Source organism: Lagenorhynchus albirostris, chromosome 10 (genome assembly GCF_949774975.1).
Source record: "Lagenorhynchus albirostris chromosome 10, mLagAlb1.1, whole genome shotgun sequence".
NCBI classification, from domain to species: Eukaryota; Metazoa; Chordata; class Mammalia; order Artiodactyla; family Delphinidae; genus Lagenorhynchus; species Lagenorhynchus albirostris.
Window position 1 is genome coordinate 6099549 of NC_083104.1, and position 24531 is coordinate 6124079.

The following is a 24531-nucleotide window of genomic DNA, read 5'->3' on the forward strand; positions in this document are numbered from 1 at the left end:
ATGTCTCTCAGTCTCACGGTGATAACTCAGGAAAGTACCGTGGCTGTTCTGGAATCTCCTGGACAAAGGCAGGCATGCGGCCAGAGCCTCCAGGACAGACAGGCAGTGGGGGTGGCCGGGATGGAATAGATTCCCCCAAAAGAAGCACAGAGGTCGCTTTTCACACCCGGAGAAAGCTTTGCTACGTGTGTACAGCTTCACATGCCCGTGGGGAGCTTTGGGAACCTAAGTCACACTCGGTCTGGGGGCACGACTGCGTTACTTACTGCTTTCTGTAACAGTGTCTGAGTTTCTGTCCGTCACATCTTGCAACAGAGTCCATTGGTGCCTTTCCACCAACCACACCACATCCCGTTTGGACAGCCAGGGCCTCAGACTGCTTGTGCAACTGACACTAGCAACTACCTGAGCAACCAGTACACGTCAGACCTGAGTTAGGTGCTAGCGAGACAGCGGAGAATAAGGGAGCCTGTGCCCTGCACAGATGATTTCGCATCTGAGTCTTATTTCCTCAGCTACTACTTAAGTTCTTTGAGGGCAGGCGTTATGCCTTCTATTTCTCTTATTAAGTCCAACTTGAGGCTTAGAAAAGAAAAATCTTTCCTATGACTACATAGATAAATGTTCCTCAAAGGAATGGACTTTTTTTTCTTTTTACCAGCTTCAAATTTGTATAGAGATTGTCCACCAAAATCTATTTTCCTTTCCTTCAACAGAAATAATTCTCTGATGCTTGTAGCTCAGCACCATGTCTCCCAGTCTTCCCTGCGAGAAAGGTGAGGCCTCGAGCTCTCCCTGATGGAATCTGAGGGGGGTGATGCACAGCCCCACCCAACGAGGGCCTTTAAGAGAGTGGGTGTGTCTCTTCTGATTTTCACTCTGGTTCTCCTCCACCTCTATCTATTGCTACCAGAAGGTGACAATTCAGTTTTCAACAGCACACAAAGGCAAGCCCTCCAGGACGATGGAGCCGTAAGAGGGAAGAAGACTGGATCCCCACCCTGGACTATTAAGGGGGTAAGAAAGAGACTTCCTCTGTGTTTGGGCCATTACGTGTTGGGGTCTGGTTCATCAGTATGCCCTACCCTGAGACAGCACCCTCCAGTGCAAGACGGCTGGTGCCTGATAAAATACTACTTGACTGATAACTCACTTAAAACAATGTAGAGAACGGGATCCTGTGCTGCTAACTACTGGCAGAGATCCATCAGGCTTCCAGGGTCTCAGAGTAAGAGAGATTTATCTGGTCCTGTGCAAAGCTGAGGTACACTTGGTATCTATTAAAGAGTACTAGGACTGTTAGCCCTTCGACTGTATCTTATTCTTCTCTGTATGTCCAGGGCCCATCACAGTCTATTATCAAGACACAGAGGAGGCAATCAATAAGTATTTCTGAAATGACTATTAACTCTCCACGTTTATTCCAGCACTGCATTCACTGTAATGCCCATACCTGTCTTCTACCTCCATCCAGAGCTCCTCTAGAGTTCCCCATTTCTTAAGCCTTTTTATTCCTAACACCTACACATCCTGCATAAAAGGAGCGTTCGGTGTTGGATGAATAAGTTCATAAAGATTTTCCCTACAAACCCATGCAGATGTTCAGCAATAAAAGCAAAGAAAGAACAATAATAATGAAAATAATTTGGATACAAAAACCTCGTTTCTCCTGAGGAGCCCCAAGTGTCTTTATTAAACTTCCTAACTGTCTTGGTCTGCCTGAGAGGCTGTTAACACGACACCACAGACTGGGCGGCTACTAAACATCAGATATTTATCCCTCACAGTTCTGGAAGCTGAAAGTCCAAGATCAAGGGGTCTGCACAGTCAGGTTCTGGTGAAGATCCTCTTCCTGTTGCAGACTGCCTGCTTCCAGTTATGGCCTTGCAGGGTGGAGGGGGAGAGCTAGCTCTCCGGGGCCTCTGTTAGAAAGACACTGATCCCATTCACAAGAGCCCTGCCCTCATGCCCGCACCACCTCCCAAAGCCCCACTTCCTTAGACGATAACCCTGGGCACTGGCTTTCCAATATATGCATTTTTTTTTTTTTTTTTTTTTTTTTTTTGCGGTACGCGGGCCTCACTGCTGTGGCCTCTCCCGTTGCGGAGCACAGGCTCCGGACGTGCAGGCTCAGCGGCCATGGCTCACGGGCCCAGCCGCTCCGCGGCACGTGGGATCTTCCCGGACCGGGGCACGAACCCGTGTACCCTGAATCAGCAGGTGGACTCTCAACCACTGCGCCACCAGGGAAGCCCACCATATGCATTTTTGAAGAACACAAACATTCGAATCACAGCACCAACCATCCTAAGAAAAGGGGACCCAGAAAATCACAAACTTTTAAAACTGGAAGGAATATTAGAAGCTGGGAGCTACAGATGAGGAAACTGAAGCTGAGAAAATGAAAAGGACTTATTCCAGGTAACACAGTTAATCAGCTGCAGATACCAGGCCTTCAAGCTTCCAATCCAGGGCTCCTATGTCTTATTCTTGCTCATCTCCCCCAGTACCTACCACGGAGCCTCACACGAGCATTCAAAAGCCAAATCACAAATTATGACCAGGAAAACAGAGCAATTTGTGTGAAAGCCATAGCTGCAGGATCACAGATTTTCTTACCTCCTTCAACTAAAATTTCTGGATTGCTAAAGTTTAAGATGCTTCGACTTTGAAACAAGATCAAACCTAACTTCTGTGACCTGCATTTTTCTATAATTAATTGTGCCAAAGAATAAAATTATTGAAACTCAGAAAATAACAACTTTCAGTCTAGTATCAGAATAGACGGGAGCGAGGGTAGCTTGCAATAAACGCTGGACTCTCCAGATTAATGTAGCGGACTACACTGCTGCTATTCCCCCTCTACCAGCTCCAGATAATTCAAGGCTGTACAATGAATATATTTTCCTCATTATCTGGTAATTGCTCCAAAAGTCAGTCAGTCTTTCCCAACACAGGAGACAGATAACTAAGATTTAATTTGTTTTCAGAAGCAATCACAAGGATTTTTTATGGAGCAAGAAAGCTCTGAAGGGAACAAGAAACATCAACACATACCTTTTAAAGATATAAAGGCTAACATCATTTTCCATTCATGTTGCACAATTCAATTTCACAATTTGATTGTGATAGAGGAATAAAATGTATTGACTTTTGAAGAGATTTTTATTTTCTAATTCTAGGGAGACTTTATTTGAGATGCCCTAACCTTTGACTACCGCCATGTTCAGGCAGTCCTTAGCAAACACCTCTTCACTTTCCCCAGACTCCCTACCCTGATACAGCTGACACATGCAGGAGCAGGAAAAAGCTGCCCTCCCTCCCTGAAGCCTTTGACCCTTCAACTCTCAGTTATCCTAAAGCCTCTCAGCATGGTTTCTGCTCCACCCTTTTGTGCAGAATTTACTTTCTCAAACAACCCAATCAACAATTCCAGCAACCCTAGCACTGAACTCTGATGCTTCTGCTTCTGATGCTGTTGACCCTCCCTTCCCTTCCTGAAGACACCTTCTCTGGTTCTACTTCTCTGACAAGTCCCATCTCTTTGGTGAGTTCTGTGTCCCCTTGCCCACCCTAATCAGGTCCATTCACTATTCCAGCCCTTCACTCTTCTTACACTATAGTCTCTTCCCCTCTTACAGCCTCAGGACTTCTACGTGGATAACCCTCCCTCCTGGATGCCAGTGCTCCCTGGACATTTCTACTGGACGCTGTCACCTCAAACTCAACATGTTCTAAAACAAACTTACCTCCTGCCCAAACTGTATCTCCCTCCTGGCTTCTCAGTTTCTACAGAAGACAGCAAAATGCCCCCAGCTACTCAGACTGCAACTTCAGAAATACAGTTTATTTCTCTCTTACCCTTGCTTCCTAAATTTAGCCACATGTAACCTTGGGCAAGTCATTTTACCTTTGAACCCATGGTTTCCTCATCTGTAAAAGAGAGAAGAACCACACCTGGCAGGTCTGAAAGGATTATGTATGGAAAATAAGTCAATAATTAAGTCAATAAATGTCTCTCTTCTCTCCAGCAACTCCCCACGGCTCCCAATTAATCAAAAAAATCTCTTTGAGGGCATATGTCATGTTTCTTTGTATATCCCTACAATGCCTCGCACAGTGACTTGTATACAAAAGTAGCCTAATAAACATTCATTGATGTACCTAATAGGCTGCGATACATAGCTGCTGAAAGAATGAATCAGATAGTCCTAAGCCTCTAGCACTTGTCTCTGTGCCATGGGAGGTACAAGAGAATCATGAGAAGCTGGCCCTGCTCACTGGAAGCTTCTGTAGTGCCCCACGTGGCCCACCTACGATGAAGGTTAAGAATGCTCATTCCTTGCAAAACACAGTGTTCTTTATTTTATATTTTGAGCAAAAAATACTCACATGTCAAAAGCACTGAACTCCAATGTTAAGCGAGCTGGCAGCCCAGCAGAATCACCTGGACAGAAGCATTATCAAATAGTCAATTACTAGTCATTAATAGTAGCATTTATAACAAAAACGTTTGTGAGTAATTTTGCTCTTTTGGTTGAGCCCAAAGTGCCCCATCCAATACCTGGTCATCCAAACTAAACAGGGACATAGCAGAAGATGACAGATTTCATGAATTCAAAGAATTTGCCAAGAATACAAAACAAGACTCATCGGGAAAAATATTTCCAATCCCATCCCCCAGCAATACTAAGTAATCGGTATTAATTCTTTGGATTAATAAATTAGGTTCTCCCTTTCTTTTCCCCATAGGAGAAAAGGAGTGGAAGTGAACTTGGGTCAAAAGCCAGGAAGTAAAATAGAAACCAGTGAATAGTATTAATTATAAAAGTCAAGGACATCCCTTCCTGAGGGAAAGCTGACCCTATACTGGGCAGAGAAGGTAACAGAAGAGGGCAGAAGATGGAGTTCCCCATCGCCTACCATTGTAGTAATAACCCTTAATGTCCTTGGGAGCTTCATCCAACCGATACTCATTCAGCTTCTTCTGGGTCAACTCATGCCAGAATCCAACATCCAAGGCACTGCTGAAGGGGGCAAACTGCAATTTGGAGAGTCCGGGATCCCCCATAACTGCCGCCATTATTTACTGCCTGCTGAAACCAAAACAGAACACAGCAACAATGCACAAAACATGGTAAGAAACATTTGTAATCATGGGCTTAATCAAAACAAACAAACAGAAAGTAACGAGAGGTAGATGGGGTGCCTGAAGACACAACTTTGGAAATCAACCTGAGGAATCTGGCTACGTTGCCAAGTTTAGTCTCCTTACGACACAACTGAACTTCCTGGCCTTCACTTTGGTGCATCTCCCTTTCTCATTAAAGTTGGTCTGACTGATGCACTAGTGTTATTCCTTCTTCGACACGGTCATAGTCTCAAAAGTTTCTGCCAACCCGTGTTGTCCTAGGGAACTTTACAAGCACAAAACCTGAAGTCCAGCCAGTTGGCATCACAGCCATGCAAACTGTCTGGATTCTGAGTGAGGCAGTGCTTGAACACCCCAGCCGAGGAGGATGAAGAAGTTCCCCCACTCTAACTACAGTACCAGAATTTCTTCGAAATCTCATGTTTTGTCTTTCAAATGCAGAAAACTTGCATTTTACTCTACCATATATATTTTAATATTTCATTCTCCCCCTCAAATCATCAAATAAATTTGACTGTCCTGGCAATCAGGCATGTGTACACTGTAACTCCCCACATGGCCTGCACACTCTCAGGGGTACACAGACCCCAGGGGGAGAAGCACAACACTGCAGGAGCTTCGCAGTTCCAAAAGCACAAGTTGATGAGGTCACTTTCCATCCTGTCCAACTGCCGCAAGACAGATGAATATTTCTGCAGTAGAATGTATGAACAGTCACAACAGACGGATAAATTCAAAAAAAAAAAATAGACAGTTCACATCTACTCAGAGAGGTTTTGTTTGAGTTTTGTGCCAAGGTTATTAAACCCCTTTCAGTTTTCTAAACTTGTTAGATATTGGAATTAGAGACAAGGAGCTTTGGTCCAATGGTGACGACATGGTAAAATGCAAAGTGAGCACTACATAAACACACTAAAAACCAAGAAAGAGGAGCCAAGTGTGGGTCAGAGCAGGGCGAAAGGCTCTGCGAAGCCGCTGGGCACACGGCTCTCCTTAAACCCTCTGCTGCCTCAGTATGGATTTGTGGCATCACGCACCAGACAATGCCCGACTGAGTGTTTTCAAACTCTCACCACCTTGAGGGATTATTAAAAAATGAAGATGCGGGACTTCCCTGGTGGCGCAGTGGTTAAGAATCCGCCTGCCAACACGGGGGATATGGGTTCAAGCCCTGGTTTGGGAAGATCCCACATACCACGGAGCAACTACTGAGCCTGCACTCTAGGGCCGCGAGCCACAACTACTGAGCCCGTGAGCCACAACTACTGAGCCCATGAGCCACAACTACTGAAGCCCATGTGCCTAGAACCCGTGTTCCGCAACAAGAGAAGCCACCGCAATGAGAAGGCCATGCACCACAACGAAGAGTAGTCCCCACTCGCTGCAACTAGAGAAAGCCCATGTGCAACGATGAAGACCCAACACAGCCAAAAATAAATAAATAAAATAAATTAATTTAAAAAAAAATGATGTCTGGGCTCCACCTGCTGGGGGGCGGGGGAGAAAGGACGGTGAGGGTGGCCGGGACTAGGGCCCCAGGGTGATTCTGATTCGAGTTTGACGCTGTCTTCAAGCCTTCAGGCCACTGTCACTCTTACTTTTGGAGTCTCCACCTCTAAATCATTTCAAACATATTTAAATGAACCCTTGTCCCATATTAAATAATTTCTGGCTTTTGTTCGAAAGGATCTTTATAATTTTGCACTCTCAAAATGTTCATCTTTTTGGGTCACTCCTGGGTTCACAGGCCCCAGAAAAGTTTGTGAATCCTACGTACTGTGGCTTCAGAGCCCAGTGGAGAAACAGACCCTCATGCAGATGGCCCAGGGCCCACACTTTGAGAAACGCCAGTCTAGAACACCCTAACAACCTCCTGCTTGGTTTAGTGGGCCTCCATTGCTGCTTTCTCCTCTCTTCCTCCATAACACAGCTAGCATTTTCCTTCTACTGTTGGTTTTTGAAAGTTCCCATGCTCAGCCCTCTCCTTAATCTATAAACTTTCCCCAAAGCAAAATTATTCATTTTCCACATCCATTTCCATCTATATGCCAATGAATCTCAGGACTGTATTTCTAGTGCTAACCTCCAACCATATATTTAAGTGTCTTCCAAAGCCAGGATGTGAATTTCTCACAGATATCTCGAGTTTGACAAATCCAAAACTGAACGTACCTTTCACTAAAATTCGGCCATGTTCCTATATGTCCCAGTTTACTAGATAGTACCACCATACAGCCACGAAGAACCCTCAAAGTCATCTTCAATTTTTCTCTCTCTCATATCCAATAAATCACTAAATGCTAGAGGCTCAACTGTAAACAGTCCTCTGGCACTGAGATGAAGGTGGCAGCTATTGAGTATTGGCCAGGAGCAGGAACTGCAGCAGGGGTGTGCGCCTGAATTTTCTCCTCCCCGAAGCCCTAAGAGGAGACAGCTCCAATTTCACAGAAGAAGAAACTGAGGTTCAGAGAGATAAGAATCAACAGAGCAGCAGGCAGTGGTACAAAGGGATCTCATCTGAAATCCTCCGTGGGACGGGTCATCAGGCCCCTACACACTTCAATCATTCACAACTTAGGCTTAAAAGTCAACAGTAACTCATCATCATTTTGATGACCTGCTAAGGTCACCAAGATGGAATTTTACCAGTGCCAGTGACAAAAGAGAAAATTCTATTCCATTTTTCTATTCAGCAGCTAGGAAAAAGTGACTCAGGAGTACCACAGAAAAGAATGGATGGGCATGCCAAGAAAGAAATTTGCATAAGAGGCATATCCTTCATTTTCTGACATGTTTGGTCTTTGAGAAATTCCGAACAGAACCCAAGAGCCTATTTCACAAGAGGATGTGGTTGGTGTCCAGCTGCTAAAGTGTTGTCTGACTGGTTAAGGCAACGGAAAGTTCTTAAGCAACAGCAGCAACAAGTGATTAGGAATCTGCTGGAAACATCTAAATAGGATACTCAATATAAAGGTATCACTTAGGAACCTATACATCTATGTCACATTGCCATCTTCCTTAAATTAGAAGGGAAGACTTAAGAAGTAATGATCAGAAAGGAATTCTGGTGGAAGAGGAAGTGAGTCTCAGGTGCAAAGTCATCCATGTGTAACTAACCTAGATCCAAACATTACCTGTGTCCTGAAAAGTAAGGCTTGCACATATAACCCTGAACAGTGCAGATTAAACTTGAGGCCTCTGCTTAGCTTAGAAAACTAAAAGATTATTTCTATCACACTTCAACGTTGTATTCAGGATGTGAAACCCAAGTGTTACACAAGACGGGACTGTGTCACTTCTCATGAAAGAGGAAAGGCTCTGAGGATTTGAAATTGTAATGAACAAGAACCGCAGCAGTAGAAGAAACCCAGCAGTAACCAAAATATCCAGTTAGGATTTAACTGAAATAGTAGGTGGATGAAAGCAATACAAACCTTCTGGGGCTGCGTCTACCACCCAAACTTATAAATTCCAGGCTTTTATGGAAATAAAACTAAGTCACGCTCGGTAACTTAAACAAGCAAGAGCTCAAAAAAAAAAAAAAAACCCGCCACTGTATGTTACTTATCAGAAGTTCCTGTCGAAATGGACCCAACCCTTGTGTTAGTGCTGTTCTTTACCATCAAATCCCTACAGGAAATGTGTAACAGTGGTTGCCTCCCAGGAAAGAAGCTCTGGGGTCACAGACCGGGGTGTGGAGAGCCTTATTTTCACCGTATAGCCCTTTTGCCTTTTGAATTTTATACTGTCGATGTGAAATAATAATACAGAAATAAGTAAAATAATGGAAAAAAAAAGCCCTAACCCAATGGCAAGAAGAGAGGGAATGACAGATGTAAGATGACCAGCTCAAGCACTTCGGTTTCAAGAAATAACACCTGGGAAACCCTGATGCAAGAACCTTGTCTTATTCATCTGTGGTCAGCACTTAGCACAGTGCCTAGAATAGATTAGTTCAGTAAATGTTGACATGAAATAGCTTTCTTCTCCCAAAAAGGGCCAAAGAATGGATGCTACAGTGAGACAAGATTTCAGCAGAGTTTGAAAACTACTAATGGCCTGTCCAAATAGGAAGTAGACTGACCAAAGAGATGATGAATCTTCCATCAGTGGACGTGTTCAAGCACATATTAGGCAATCATTTGCCACGTAACACTGCAGAGAGGATTACGGTATCAGGCAGTCATATGAGAACAGTGGTTGGCAAGCTTTTTCTGAAAAGGGCCAACTAGTAAATATTTTAGGCACTGTAGGCCAAAACAGTTTATCATATTTTCTTCTTTCTTTCACTCTTAAAAAAAGTAAAAACGACATTCTTAGCTCATGGACTGCACAAAAAAAGGCCTTGGGCAGGGCCATATTTGCCGACCTTGGACTAGAAGATCTTTGAAGCTGCTGTTTTTTTGATTCTTGGAAGGTGTCAATAATGTATTTTGTTTCTAGGGAGACTGACCTCTTTGGCAGAATCTTTTCAGAGGGCAGTAGAGATCTGCAAGGGCTGCTGAGGGTGAAGCAGATTGTAAGACCAGATTCCGAGGCCACGTCTGCCACCTACGACACAAATCCGTCTTGATGGACCGGCGAATGTGGTCTCCACAGAACTCTCACACAGATGTGAGCATCACTAAGCCAAGACGAAGCTCATTTGGCATTTCCCGAAGCTCATCACGTGCGAAAGCGCGCAGCCGCAGCACTCCACCTCCGAGGCAGACGCATGACCGCACCCCTGGCGGTTTCCTTCACACTTTCTCCTGGACCCCTGCTACTGCCTCCCAACTTCTCTAGTACCGCCCTGGGGGACCTGCCCCTCCTCACCTCTGACCTGATACACAGAAACATCGAGCTGCTTTGTGCTCCGCTAACTCACCTGCTGTCTTGCTTCTGCAACCCTGTCTGAAAGGCGCTCACGGCCCCCGTGACTGCCTGGCGCTCTCCAAATCCCAGCACAGAGGTGACCTGCTCTAGAAAGCCTTCCCAGAGCTGCCGCTCACTCTTTACTCCTGTCCTGCGCCTCCCGTCAATCACAGTTAACCACCTCCACCCCCCGGCCACCTGGACAGTGAGTATCGTTCAACTCTGCGTACCTGCCTGCCTCCATCAACCGGACTGTAAATCCCATAAACACAGACCCTGGTTCACATTCCTCTCGACATATCCTAGTCCCTTTCAGAGTGGCTCTGAAATGTTACTAAGATGAATTCTGGAAAATTTTTATGGGTACCTTCCCCAAGAGAAACAAGAGAAAGAAAGAACACAGGCTTCTGTGATTGGGAGGACAAACTCCAGGCTTATTACCAGGTAAGATGGAGATTGGAGTAAAAACGTCATGAAGAACATATGGAGATATGCCATGTGACAGAAAGGGTCTCTAAACCTATGACTTTTTCAGGATTAAGATCTTAGATGACAGGAAATATGCACAGACAAATCAATTTTTAAAATTAATTTTTATTGGAGTATGGTTGCTTTACAATGTTGTGTTAGCCTCCACTGCACAACAAAATGAATCAGCCATACACATACAGATATCCCTACCCTTTTGGACTTCCCTCCCATTTAGGTAGAGTTCCCAGTGCTATACAGTATGTTCCCATCAGTTGTCTATTTTATACATAGTATCAATAATGTATATATGTCAATCCCAGTCTCCCAATTCCTCCCTCCCCACCCCTTTCCCCCTTGGTATCCATACATTTGTCCTCTACATCTACGTCTCTATTTCTGCTTTGCAAATAAGATAATCTATATCATTTTTCTGGATTCCGCACAGATGTGTTATTATACGATATTTGCTTTTCTCTTTCTGACTTACTTCACTCTGTATGACACTCTCTAGGTTCATCCACGTCTCTGCAAATGGCCCAATTTGATTCCTTTTTATGGCTGAGTAATATTCCATTGTATTATGTACCACATCTTTATCCACTCATCTGTCAATGGACATTTACGTTGCTTCCACAACCTGGCTATTGTAAACAATGCTGTTACGAACATTGGGGTGCACGTGGTTTTTTGAATTATGGTTTTCTCTGAGTATATGCCCAGTAGTGGTATTGTTGGGTCATATGGTAGTTCTATTTTTAGTTTTTCAAGGAACCTCCATACAGTTTTCCATAGTGGTTGTATCAATTTACATTCACACCAACATTGTATGAGGGTTCCCTTTTCTCCACACCCTCTCCAGCATTTTTTGTTTGTAGATTTTTTGATGATGGCCATTCTGACCAGTGTGAGGTGATACCTCATTGTAGTTTTGACTTGCATTTCTCTATTAGTGATGCTGAGCATCTTTTCATGTGTTTGTTGGCCATCTGTATGTCTTCTTTGGAGAAATGTCTATTTAGGACTTCTGCCCATTTTTTGATTAGGTTGTTTGTTTTTTTTGATATTGAGCTGCATGAGCTGCTTGTATATTTTGGAGATTAATCCTTTGTCAGTTGCTTCGTTTGCAAATATTTTCTCCCATTCTGAGGATTGTCTTTTCATCTTGTTTATGGCTTCCTTTGCTGTACAAAAGCTTTGAAGTTTCATTAGGTCCCGTTTGTTTATTTTTGTTTTAATTTTCATTACTCTAGGAGGTGAGTCAAAAAAGATGTTGCTGTGATTTACGCCAAAGAGTATTCTGCCTATGTTTTCCTCTAAGAGTTTTACAGTGTCTGGTCTTAACATTTAGGTCTTTAATCCATTTTTAGTTTATTTTTGTGTATGCGGTTAGGAAGTATTCTAATTTCATTCTTTTACATGTAGCTGTCCAGTTTTCCCAGCACCACTTATTAAAGAGGCTGTCTTTTCTCCATTGTATATTTTTGCCTCCTCTGTCATAGATTAGTTGACCATAGGTGTGTGGGTTTATCTCTGGGCTTTCTATCCTGTTCCATTGGTCTATATTTCTGTTTTTGTGCCAGTACCATACTGTCTTGATTACTGTAGCTTTGTAGTATAAAGTCAGGGACTCTGATTCCTCCAGCTCCGTTTTTCTTTCTCAAGATTGCTTTGGCTATTTGGGGTCTTTTGTGTTTCCATACAAATTGTAAATTTTTTTGTTCTAGTTCCATACAAATCAATTTAAATGAAACTTAACCAAATATAAAAGTAGTAAAGAAGGGAATTCCCTGGCAGTCCAGTGGTTAAGGCTCCATGCTTCCACTGCAGGGGGCACAGGTTCAATCCCTGGTTGGGAACTAAGATCCTGCATGCCTTGCAGTGCGGCCAAAACTAAAACTCAAAATAAATAAAAGTAGTAAAGAATAAGTCTCCCTGAAAGGTTTCCCATGGTTATGTAAGTTAAAAGCTACACTCACAGTCTCAAAGTATCTCTTCACACACTCACACACACACACACACACACACAATTATTAACTACAAAAAAGAAAAAGTGACTCTAAAGTGACAAAATGTGGCAGACACCATCTTAATGAAAGGGGATCAAAATTAACACTAGCAGTGATGGGACCAACAGACACTGTGTGCTATCCAATAGACGGCAATGAAAAGAACACGGCATCTATGGTATTCGGCTGAAAACAGTGGACCTGGCTCTAGTCAGGAGGAAACACAAGATAAACCCAAACTGAAAAACATTCTACAAAATGACTGGGACTGGCTTATAAACTTCAAAAGTGTCAAGGTCTTAAAAGTCAGGGGAAGACTAAGGAACTGTCCCTGGGATTAGAAAGACTTGACAACTGGGGGCAATTCGTGATCCTGCTTTGACTCTCTGCTATGAAAGATGTTACCAGGATAAAATTGGAATGCAGTCCCCGGGAGAAGGGTATATGGAAGGTCTTTGACTTATTCTTGTAAGGTTTCTGTAAGTTTGAAAATGTAATAAAATAAAATATGAAGAGGCACCTGCACAGACACAGCTTATTCTATATTCAACAGGCAAAACCAATCAATGTGATAGAAGTTAGAAGAGTAATGACAGGGTGGCGTGGGGCTATTGACTGGGAAGGGGCATGAGGAAGCCTCCAGGGGAGCTGGAAATATTCTATATACCTCAAGCTGGGCAGTGGTTACAAACCATGTGCATATATAAAAATCCATGAGCTACATTATTTATGATGAGTGTACTTTACTATATGTATGCTATACCTGAACAAAAAAACCCAGAAGATCCCATATTCAAGCTATACCAATCCCACAAAGAACCTTCCTTTCTCATTCAACAGTTAACAGATGACCTATTTAAATCTAGCTTTGTGGAAAAGCAATTCATTGCTCTAAATAAGGAGTGGAAGTGAAATATCATTTCCATAAATTTTCTGGCACTTTGTTATTAAAGATGCTGAAGATGAAAGTATTTTGGTTTTGCTGCTTATAAAATTAATTGGAGCATAAGTGCTTCCTAGAGTGAGTCTGCCCAACCGTATTCCCTCTGCGGGCACCTATAGGATTGGACACAGCAAATATCAAGCCAGTATAGGACTTTAGGAAAGGAAGTAAAATTGGTAGAAAATAAGCAACAATCATACAGATTAAAAAACAAACAAACCTGCCTTTAGGGACACTAGACCCCTGGTGGGGAGAAGAGGGAAACAGACCAGCCGACTATCCAAAACTTCTCTCACTATAATTTTTCCCGTGTGCATTCTTGGGGTTTTGTTTGCTTGCTTTGGGAGGGCAGAGGAGCTTCGAACCGTTCAGAGAAAAGATGCTAAAAGCTAAGGTAGCTGGGAGCCTGGTCTTCAGTCAGATAAACCCACCTTTGAGTTCCGACTCCACTTCTCCCTGGCTAAGCAGCCTTGGGCAGGTAACTTCATCCCCTGTGCCTCCATTTCCTCTTCTGTAAGATGAGGATAATCATACCGAACCCACGAGGTTGTTGGGAGGGCTAAAGGAGAAAGTGTGTGACACACCTGTCCCGGTGCCTGGCTTAGTCAACAGTCAACACACGGCAGCTGCTCTTAGTCTCTGTCACCTCGCCCTCCCTCACCCCCCCATCAGCCAACAATGCCTGAGAACGTGGTCGCCCTTCCCCACGCTCATCGCGAAAACTTCCTCTGCCTCAAGCAGGCCTCATAGAAGTCTTCCCTCCCTCACAGGAGCCCTGCAGACACAGCAGAGGTTTAATTAAAACCTGCAGGATGACCTCCTGCTATAGGTCATCCAGGGGAAGTCCAGAGGAGCAAGTGCTAAGGCGTCAGGAGCACTCTGTGTTCAACTTCTCTGAGGCTGCATGGGGCCATTCACTTAGCAGAAGGGCCAGAATAACCACGATTTGGCCCTCAAGTACCATCTTTGGGCCAAAATGGAGCACGCAGAGCAGACTTCTGTTCTCATTTTCCCAGCTGCGGGGCTGTGAGCTCTGGCAGTCATTAAAATAAGCACCAAACCACATGACCAAGTCCCACTGACAAACAGAATATGTTCTTAGCTGCTGATGGGTAAAAAGGCGGTGGACATCGCCAGGAGTGGGGAGAGGGCTCCTCTGGCATGCAGAGCCAATGCCCGTTTTGTAGGGCAATGATGTTTTTGCAACTTCAGGAGTTTTGGAAATAATTTGCAAGGCTGCTAAAGAAGGAGGTTTAAAAAGCCTTCCCTTCCAAAAGGAGGGGGGGAAGTTCCAAACGTAGAAGAAAAAGTATGCTTTACCAGAAGATGAAAACCCAGGACTCCTACAGGGGAACCAGCTGGGTACAGAAGCCTCAATTCTTTTTAAAAACTTCATTAGAGTCAAGATGCCCCTGAGCCAAACTGATGCCTCTGCAAGACACCAAGTCACCCCAAATGGCTTTTGTGGGGACTGTGCTATTAGGTGGTAACAACTGATATGAGCAGGCAGGATAACTGCTCTTATGGACTGGTTGTCTCCCTCACCCCCGTGGGCCACCTCTGCCCCAACAGGATCCACGTTATTTGCTTCTTCAGGAGGTCAACCAGGGAACTGGCAATCGCCTCCACAGGCTCAAACTGTAACCTTCATTCTCAATAGTTACTTCTGGGAGTTGTTCTTCTTTTGTTTTATTTTGTTTTCCCTCTGCTATAGTAACTTCAACCTTCACATACAATCTGCTGTCTCGTTCAGGCTCAGTTTTTGAGCATGGATACCCTGGATACCAGTATTGTGGGCTGTGGCAAGCCTATGAGAGTGAGAGTAAAAGCTGAGAAAAACATGGGCAAGAGGAGAGAGGAGATCATACAAGGAAGATGGAGAACACTGTGCCCACTTTTGAGTCCTCTGTGTTACGTTCACCAACCAACAGTGTCACCTTGGTCCCTTCTGTACATGAGGGACAGCCACCTGGATTCACCTGAATCGCTAAGGAGCCCTTAGGTCAACCCACAACTAAAATCCATGATGGTTTCCTAAAAGCTGGCTGAAGTATGAAGGCTTGCTTCTGAGTAACAGGCTTTATTTCATTTCTGGTGATCTTTAAGGAGTCCTGGAAAATGAGAGGTGCTAAAAAACTGGGCCAAGCAAACACCTGATTTCAGATTTTCAAAATATTTGATTTCCAAAGATGAGAACATAGATGGATGCTACAACCCACTGGACAGAGAATCTGTTCCCAGGAAAGCTGTCATATAGTCCATTCTGGTTCACATCGCATCTTCGTACAATAAGAAAATTACACACCTTCCTCAAGACATTTTACCTCCTCTTCTGAGAAAATTGTTGTTTAATATATTGATTAAGTTAGCTCAAGATATCTTTACCCTTGCCTGCCAGAAAACTGTCAGTACAAAATACACCCATGACGCCTATGATCTAAATGGAATCCTCTTGGGGAGAGATATGGGAACATATGTATATGTATAACTGATTCACTTTGTTATAAAGCAGAAACTAACACACCACTGTAAAGCAATTATACTCCAATAAAAAAGAAAAGAAAAAAAAAAGATCTGGCCTCTTAGATCTGGCCTCTTGTGCAGTGTACCACCTGCACAACTGTATGCAGCAACCCAGAGTATTCACAAAAGACCACTATGGTTTCTCCAAGAACAAGTCACAACAGAGTTACTGCATTTCTGCCTTGATTATGGAAGAACCATAGACAAAGGAGACAAACTATGTGGACCTCAGCAAGGTCTCTGACAAGTCTTCTTCAGATAGCCTAGTAGACAAGATGAAGATGTAGAATTGGACACTGACATAATTAGAAGGATTTAAAACTGGTAAAAATAATCTTATTCAAACGGTGTTGCTTAAGTAATGAACTGATGTTAATAAGAAAGGAGCTAACAGGGATGTCTTTGGCTCAGTCTCGGGGCCTATAGCCAATTTATTTTTATTTTACTTATCTACGTGAATGAATATTCATCAATATTTACCAAGTATTTTATGCGTGCTGAACCTTGTTACAGCAGGGAAGCTGACACATAAACAAATACATTCAGTAAGATATTCTTATAACCACATATAACCAGTGACTTGGATAACGATACAGGTTTGCTTATCAATTCTACATATGACATGAAGCAAGAAGGAACAGGCACTATAACAGATAACATAATTCAGAATAAAAGATTCTGACCACCTGGAATGACAGGTCTATTTACCAAGATTAAAATTTTCACAGAGGGAAATCTAGGGTCTTAAATCTCAGTCCAAAAAAACAACTGGACAACAATGTAGTCTGATACGCTGGAGTTGGTATGGTAGACAGAAGGGTGTAGCTTCATGAGCCAGAGAGACCCGGGTTCAAAGCCCACCTCTATACTTCAAGCCACACAACCTTGGGCAAGTCATTTTCCTTCTCTGAGCCTGTTTTCTCATCTGTAAGATAGGACACCACCTGTGTGCAGAATTATTGACAGGATTCAACTAGAAAATGCATGTATCTGGCAGACAGGAGGCACTCAAAAGGAAAAGTAATATCATCAACAAAGCACATGCCAAAAACACTGGGGTTTCCATTTCATTATTACTTCAGTAAACATTTATATGACCTACTAGTCCCTATGCTGTATCTCAGGACTCAATGGCAAAAAGCCATGATCCCCGCCTTTAAGGAGCTAACGGTTTTGAGGGTAAGACAGACCAGGAATGACAACAGAGCAAAGCTGCGGGTAACACGAGCACAGTTAAGTGTGGTGAAAGCATTTCAGCAGGGCGCTGTGGGAGGAGGAGGAAACCCTCGAGCCCAGATTTCGAAAAGAACTGGCAGTGGATCCTCAACAGGGACACCACTTGACATGTTGGGTGGGACAATCCTTTTTCATTTGCTGCTAGCCCCACACATTGCAGAATGCCTAGCACCCCTGGTACCCTCTTAAATGCAGTAATGCCCCGTGGTCATGTCACAAAATACAACAGCTCCACACACTTCCAAATGTCCTTTGGATGGTTGGGAGAGGGGAGTGGTCGGCAGCACCAGCCCAAGCCAGTCCCACTGGATGAGGAAGCCTACAGTGGGGAGTAGGGACACTCCAGGCAAAAGGAGGAAGCTGCCTCAGTTCCACGTCTCCAATTCTAGAAACACCCCCATGGCCTCTGCACAAGCTTAGAATGTTCTTGTCCATCCACATGCCCAGCGTCTACTTAATGCCTCTTCTCCCATCAAATCTGAGCTCAACCATCAGTAGAGGGAAGCCTTCCCTGACTCCCTCGTCTCCTGCTTAAGTCAGTTCTCCTGTACTCTACCCACAAAGAGCACCATTACCTCCCGCTTCACATCACATGTGCAGTTATTTTATATATACTGATGAATGTCAGTCTTCCCTACTAGGAGAAAAGCTCTTTGAGAAAGGAAGTGTGTCAGTTTCTCATTGTCCTCCATCCGTCACTGTTTTCCCAGCACCTGACTCATTACTAGCACCTCACAGGTGCCCAAAATATACCTGCTGGTGACTGAGTCTATGAACAAAGGAAATAGCATGATATGTTTCAGAAAACACAAAGCGTTCTGTATGGCGAGAAGAAAAGGTTCGTGTGGCAGAGTAGCTGGAAACCACACCAGAAAAGCAGGTGAATGCCAAATCATGAAAGGTCTTCCATGAAAAGCTACTGATTTGTATTTTAGCCAGGTCTGTATTTTAGAAAGGGCACTCCAGCACCAGTTAGGGCCAGACTGCTGAGGCAGGGCAACCCGCTCAGAGGCTGGGCAGGAATATAGGCAGGAAGTGAGAAGGGCCTAAGGCAGTGGGAGAGGAAATGGAAGCGAAAACATGTCAGGAGATATCAAGGGAGGAAACCTGTAGAACTCTGATGACTGCCCAGGCTGGGAAGGAGGAAGGGAGGGATGGGATGAGAGGAAAAAGTCCAAGATGACTCCCAGGGTTCATAATGTTTACTCACTGGAATGAATAAATGCAGAAAGTGAATGAGGGAGCGTAAAGAATGGAGAGAGAACCACAGGTTTGGAGAGAAGATGATGAGCTTAGTTTCGGACTCGCTGAGTTTTAGGGCTGGCATTCAGGAGAGATCTGGACTCAAGGTCCAGAGCAGTGGTCACTGGCACAGAAATGAGAGCTCACACTGTGCTTGAGAAGAGCAATGAGTAGAAGGCAGGGCCTTGAAGAAAACTAGCATTTAAAGGACAAAAGGAGGAAAAGAGCCCACAATGGAAACTGAGGGGAAACGGCCAGAGAGAGAGTTCAAAGCAGGAGTGGATTTTATAAGTGAAGGAGTATCGGCAACGTCAGATGTGCTGAGAACGCAAAAAATAAGGAAGGAAAAGAGTTCAGGGGTTCTGGCAACACCAAGGCCTGATGACTTTGAGGACAGCAGTTTTGGGGGAGGGGTGATGCAGAAGTAGAATTTCAGTGAATGATGACTTCAGGAAGTAGAGGTGGCACCTTGTCCAAGAAAAGTGGGTGGGAAAAAGAGGTGTGACAGGGTACAGCAGAGATTAATGGGAGGGTGTTTTGATTTTTTTGAAAATTAGAGTAAACAGGATATTTAAATTAGAGGGATAAGTTAAACAGGAAAGAAATGGGACAAATGATGGAACCAGGTCCTGAGGAAAAGGAGGAGACAGGATCTCAGCATATGCAAAGGAAGTAACCTTAGAATAAACACCATTTTATCACAGAATTAGAATAAAAGGCAAAGCAATAGGGTCAGCTGGAGAAAAGTTTGTAACGACTGAAGTTGAGGAGGCTTGACTGATGGCTGCAACTTAGTGAAGTCAAAGGCAAGGTAGGAAGCCGGGAGAGGAATGAAGACGTGAGAGACAAGGAGGGACGTGTGGGCAGTGCTGAGAGCCCGGCTGGCTCTCAGATAGTGTGACAGTGTCAAGAGCGTGAGGCGTCTACAATGAAGCCCAGAAGAGTCACACGGGGCCTTGGGTTATGGAAAGAAGAGTACAGTCCTGCTCTGCATGGCCAGACTCCTGGAGAAAAGAGGACCTGCTTTCTATGCCACACACTCACAAAGAGACCGACACACAGGAACAAGTTCAAAGGATGGTAACCAGAAAGCAGAAGGTGTGAAAATCCCAGAGGTGATCATTCTGCGGCTGGACTGAGACCAGGTGGACACCCAGCCTAACGAGACCATGGAGATGCACGTTGTCTGCCTGGCAACAAAGCAGCACCTATTCACTCTCCCTTGAACACACAGTGGGGCTTTACTTACCCTAGAGAAAGCCAGGAGGATCTGGAGATAGACAGCAGGAAGGCATTAGTGCATCTTACTTCCATGGGTAAAAGTGGAGGACAGAGGCCACTCCGACTTCCAAATAAAATCTCTGAGGTCAGGGATAACCAATCAGGGACCACTGATCAAAAAACTTATTACTTATTTCCACAAAGAGGATTCATTCCCCACTCCACCCCCAATATCCTGACTCCTGACTCTCGAGGTATCATCCAATCAGTTACCAGTCCAGCAAATCCCACTTCCTTGGTCTCTCAAATCCACCCACCCCTCTCCATCCCCATAGCCGCTGCCTTGGTTCTGGTCTCCCTCCTCTGTCACCTGGACCATGGCAAAAGTGCCGGACTGGTCTCCCTGTGGGTCCTTCCCCACCCAATGTAATCAGCACATCACTGCCTGGGTAATTTGAAACAGATGAGACCATGTCACACCCCTGTGTAAAATTCCACAGGACTCCACTCTTCACAGCCACATTTTCAAATAAAGCTTCTTAACATGGCAATAGTAACTGCTACAGCTTATTGTGTACTATCTACTAGTGCCACGTGAGTAACACATCATCTCACTTGCTTCTCACAGCAACCCTAGGAGGTAGGTTAATGTTTGCCCTTATTTTGTTTTTTATTTTTTGTTGCTGTTGTTTCGCTTTGGGGTTTTGTTTTGTTGTGTTTTGTTTTTTGCAACACCACACGGCTTGTGAGATCTGTTTCCTGACCAGGGATTGAACCCGGGCCACGGCAGTGAAAGCTCATAATCCTAACCGCTACGCCACCAGGAAACTCCCTGTTTGTTCTTTTTATAGTTGAGGAAACTGAAGCTAAGAAAGGAAGTGACTTGCCCAAGGTCACGAAACTAGCTCAGTGGCAAAGCCAGAAATGGCATACAAGTATTACAGCTTCCAAAGCCTGTGTTCCCCACATGCTATCGCTCACAAGATCCTTCATGATCTGGCTTTCCAGAATCACCTCTTTTACAGCTGGACACTCCAACTTGGGTGAACTACTTGCAGGTCATTCATTGTATAGGCTTCTGTTTATGCCACTCCCAATGTCTGCGATATGGTCCCAGCTCCCAGCCCTCTTCACCTGACTAAACCTGCTCATCCTGTAGGACTTGGATAAAGCAACACCTCCTCACAGAAGCCTACTGATGCCTCGGCCTTACAAGCACCCTAAGTCCTCCTCCAGCAAAATTCCACAATAGCTTCATTCTATAGTGCTGCTGTTCTATCTCCTTGACTTAACAACAAAAAAAAATTAACTCCTTGAAGACAGGGATGTGTACCTTGCTTACTTTGGTATTCCCAGCTTGCAGAGCAGAGCCAGGCAAACAGCAGAAGCTCAATTAGTGTTTACGCTTATTCTCTATTATGAGAAGCTGGCTGGGGACAGAAAACGAACCCTGTGGTTGAATGAGAGCCCTGTATTCAACTCCTTAAAAGCTTTCAAAATCATGTCACATAAGCAGAGAGGAGTTGGCCAGAAAAGACGCGCCAGTCACACAGCAAAACCGGCAAAGCCAGGAGGAGAGCCCAGGCGGCCTGTCTCCCGCGTTCCAACACTGGAGATTCGGAGCACTTGCTGCCAGGGGACAGGCGGAATTCGTTCATCAGCAGGAGCTTCCTAGTCAGAAGACCCGCGCTGAACCAGTCTGAGGGGACGTGACCGGAGACAGAAGCCGAGAGCCGGAGTCAGTGACTCCCTCGAGGAGGGAGGACCAGGATCCTCAGACCCGCCATGACCCTCGCCCTCACCGCCGAGCTCGCCCCTTCTACCCAGGGCTCCAAAACCGACCGCGCAGGACCCCACTCCTCCCTCACCAACGCGGCTCACTTACCGCCACCCAACTTCCGGCAACCACGGCGCTGTCCGCCGCGCGCGCCCCGATGACGCAATGTGGCCCTGCCTCCTCCAGCCGGGGTTGGGGGGTGGTGTGGGGGAAGTGCGCACATGCGCGCCCGGAGCCACTAGCCAGCAGGGTAAAGGAGCCCCTAGCACCCAGCTGAGTGGGAGGAACTTGAGCCGTGGGGAAGGCGGGGCCTCAGGAGGTGGGCCAGGACCCCTTGTGAGAGCTGATGGAGAGACTTTCTCCTATCACATGTGGGAATGTGTATATGCCCCTCAGGATGTTAAAAAAGTGCTCCTCCTTCTCTCTAGTGATTTCAGAGGATGACAGGAATTATCATTTCCGTTTTCCAGGAGAGGCAGCATCAAATGTATCACAGGGGCCGTTAGGGAGGCAGGTGTGGAGAGACGGGCCTTTTTAATACGTAAAGGCCAGATGAAAGTCCACAGTGACCAACCTGCTCTTTCTAAACCAGGTATTATTCTCAAACCCCACCCCGCCCACTCTCAGTGGGATAAAGGTATTCATTCTAAATGCTTTACTGAGCCAAGTGCCAAGCATTGGACAGGTGTGGAAGAGACAATAGTGGGTATAAACCTAATCTGACACGTAAGGCTGTGACTCTGATATAACTCTATTGACTACTATATTGACTATCCTATTTTCATGGTTTCCCATCTTTAGTCGTCACAAAGGTCCTACAAGGTAAAGGTTATATTATCCCCATTTTACACATGAAAGAACATAGGCTAGGAGAAGTTGTGGCTTGTTGAAGGTTTAAGAGCTTTTGGCCTAGGATTCTAACAGAAGCCTGTTTGCTAAATAAGAAAACAAATCCAGACTTATTAAGGAGAACTTTATTCAGAAGGATTACTGCAAAGGGTGGGGGAGGGGAAGGGGCAAGACTATAGCTATGGGGAGACCACTCCAGCAGAAAGCTCTGCAGGTGTCTCAAGGGTTATGCAAAAGAGTTCTTCCTTCTCAGGAAGACTGAAGAAAGCTAGAGAGAACTGGATGTGGAAAATGGGGAGAAAGGGTGGCTTGCTTGATCCGATAGTAGTAAATCGGAGAATGTTTTACCTTGAGGCCAGTTATATGCTGGCTCAGGCTGAGGGTGGATCAAAAGGAGCCTGGGGAAATGAGAGAAGTTTAAACTTTGGTTGATCAGCATTTTGTTCTGACTGATCAGTGGAGACCAGTAGTTCAGCAAATCATTTATAAGGTAAAGAACGGGAATTCAGAAGGACTGTGTCTAGCCTTGCCACAGGTAAACAAGGGAAGCATTTGCAAATCTTATGTTGGTCCTATGGGAATGGATGTCTCTTTGCAGTAAACCATTTCCAGAGCACAAAAGAGTGGGGGGATTTCTTCACCATCACTGTTTCTCAAGAGTGCAGGGCTCAGGTAGAATTCAACTTTGTCAACTCTTTCCATTTTATCAGGCTCCTCTCCTGCCACTGCCCCCTCGGCCCGCATGCTTGGGTCACACTAAACTAATTCTGGTGTTTAAAGCACACTCTGCTCTTTTACATCTCCATCCCTGCAGTATCCTCACTCTTCCTCTTACTCTTCAAAACACAGTTTTGAAATGTGGGTGAATCTTAGACAAAACGTTGAAGGAAAAAGAATCCATACAATATGATTCCACATACGGAAATTCTAGAATCAGCAAAACTAATCTATAGTGTAACAAGTCAGATCAGTGGTTGCCTAGGGTAAAGGGGAGCAGTGTCTGCAAAGTGCCATGAGAAACTTTCTGAGGTGATAGAAATGTTCTATATCTTGATTGAGATCGGGATGACATGGGTGTTCACATTTCTGAAAACTCACTGAACTGTACATTTAAAATGGGTGCATTTTACTGTATATATTGAATGTAATAAACTTGGTCCAAAAAAAAACCAGTGGGGATGTCACCTCCTAAATGAAGGCATGCCTGACATCCACCTACCGCTGTGTTTCACTTGATTAAGCACCTGTGAGGCTGAGTTGTAGTTAGTTCTTTATAAGGTTTCCTCTGCTGGACTTCGAGATCCTTGTAACGAATCCATTTTTTGCAGTTTCCACCCAGCTCACAATGATTCCTGCTTCTCTGGGAACTGTTGGTCCTCCAGCCATGTTTGTACCACATGTGCCAACTGGCCCCCACCTCCCTTTACAGTTGATTGCATCAGAGGTGGATATAAGATGATTCTTCACCCTCAGCTTTGGACTTTTGAACTGATACAGCGAGTAGGAACAGGAATAATTCACATAGGTCAACAGCAGCAGTCTAGCAGGAACTTCCTTGGATTCTGGTTGTCGAGGTTCCTGCGGCTGCCTTGGCTCAAGGCTTTCAGAGGTGAGGTCATCCAAAGTGTTACTGGATTCAGTTAAGAATCCGCCAATGCAGGGGACATGGGTTCGAGCCTTGGTCTGGGAAGATCCCACATGCTGCAGAGCAACTAAGCCTGTGCACCACAACTACTGAGCCTGCACTCTAGAGCCCGCGAGCCACAGCTACTGAGTGCTCATGCCACAACTACTGAGCCCGCGCTCCTAGAGCCCATGCTCCACAACAAGGGAAGCCACCGCCATGAGAAGCCCGTGCGCCACAAAGAAGAGTAGCTCCCGCTCACCGCAACTAGAGGAAGCCCCTGCACAGCAACGAAGATCCAACGCAGCCAAAAATAAATAAATAAATAAATTTAAAAACCAGAAAAGACATATTCACCCAAGTGTGCACTGCACCACCAGTTAAGAAAAAAATAAGTGTTACTGGATTCCACAAAACACCCCAGTAGCCATTCACAAAGCTGGTTTCTGTCGCTTGTAACCCTGCAGTAGGTCCATGAGGTGGAAGCCATGTCTGTATGTCCTCCACTGTCTCCTATGGCCTGGCCCCAAGGACTGGCCCAAGAAGTGCTCAAAAGTGTGTGTTAAATTATTGGATGAGGGCTTCCCTGGTGGCGCAGTGGTTGAGAATCTGTCTGTTAATGCAGGGGACACG

The 24531-nt window shown here is 44.9% G+C and overlaps 1 protein-coding gene across 9 annotated transcripts in view; it reads right to left on the reverse strand.

Moving 5' to 3' along the window:
• Positions 1 to 24531, reverse strand: part of ATG7 (autophagy related 7) — a 295536-nt gene that overhangs the window by 215494 nt on the left and 55511 nt on the right. For 4 of the 9 annotated variants that reach the window (XM_060161167.1, XM_060161166.1, XM_060161165.1 and 1 more), the window contains exons 2-3: positions 4924 to 5093; positions 4393 to 4447 (exon numbers count right to left, since the gene is read on the reverse strand). In XM_060161167.1, the coding sequence (XP_060017150.1) occupies positions 4393 to 4447; positions 4924 to 5083 (215 nt within the window). In that variant the 5' untranslated portion in view covers positions 5084 to 5093. Of the gene's footprint in view, positions 1 to 4392; positions 4448 to 4923; positions 5097 to 9605; positions 9624 to 21533; positions 21661 to 24531 lie in introns of those variants that run through there. The other 5 variants (XM_060161159.1, XM_060161160.1, XM_060161164.1 and 2 more) reach the window with 5 other exon arrangements.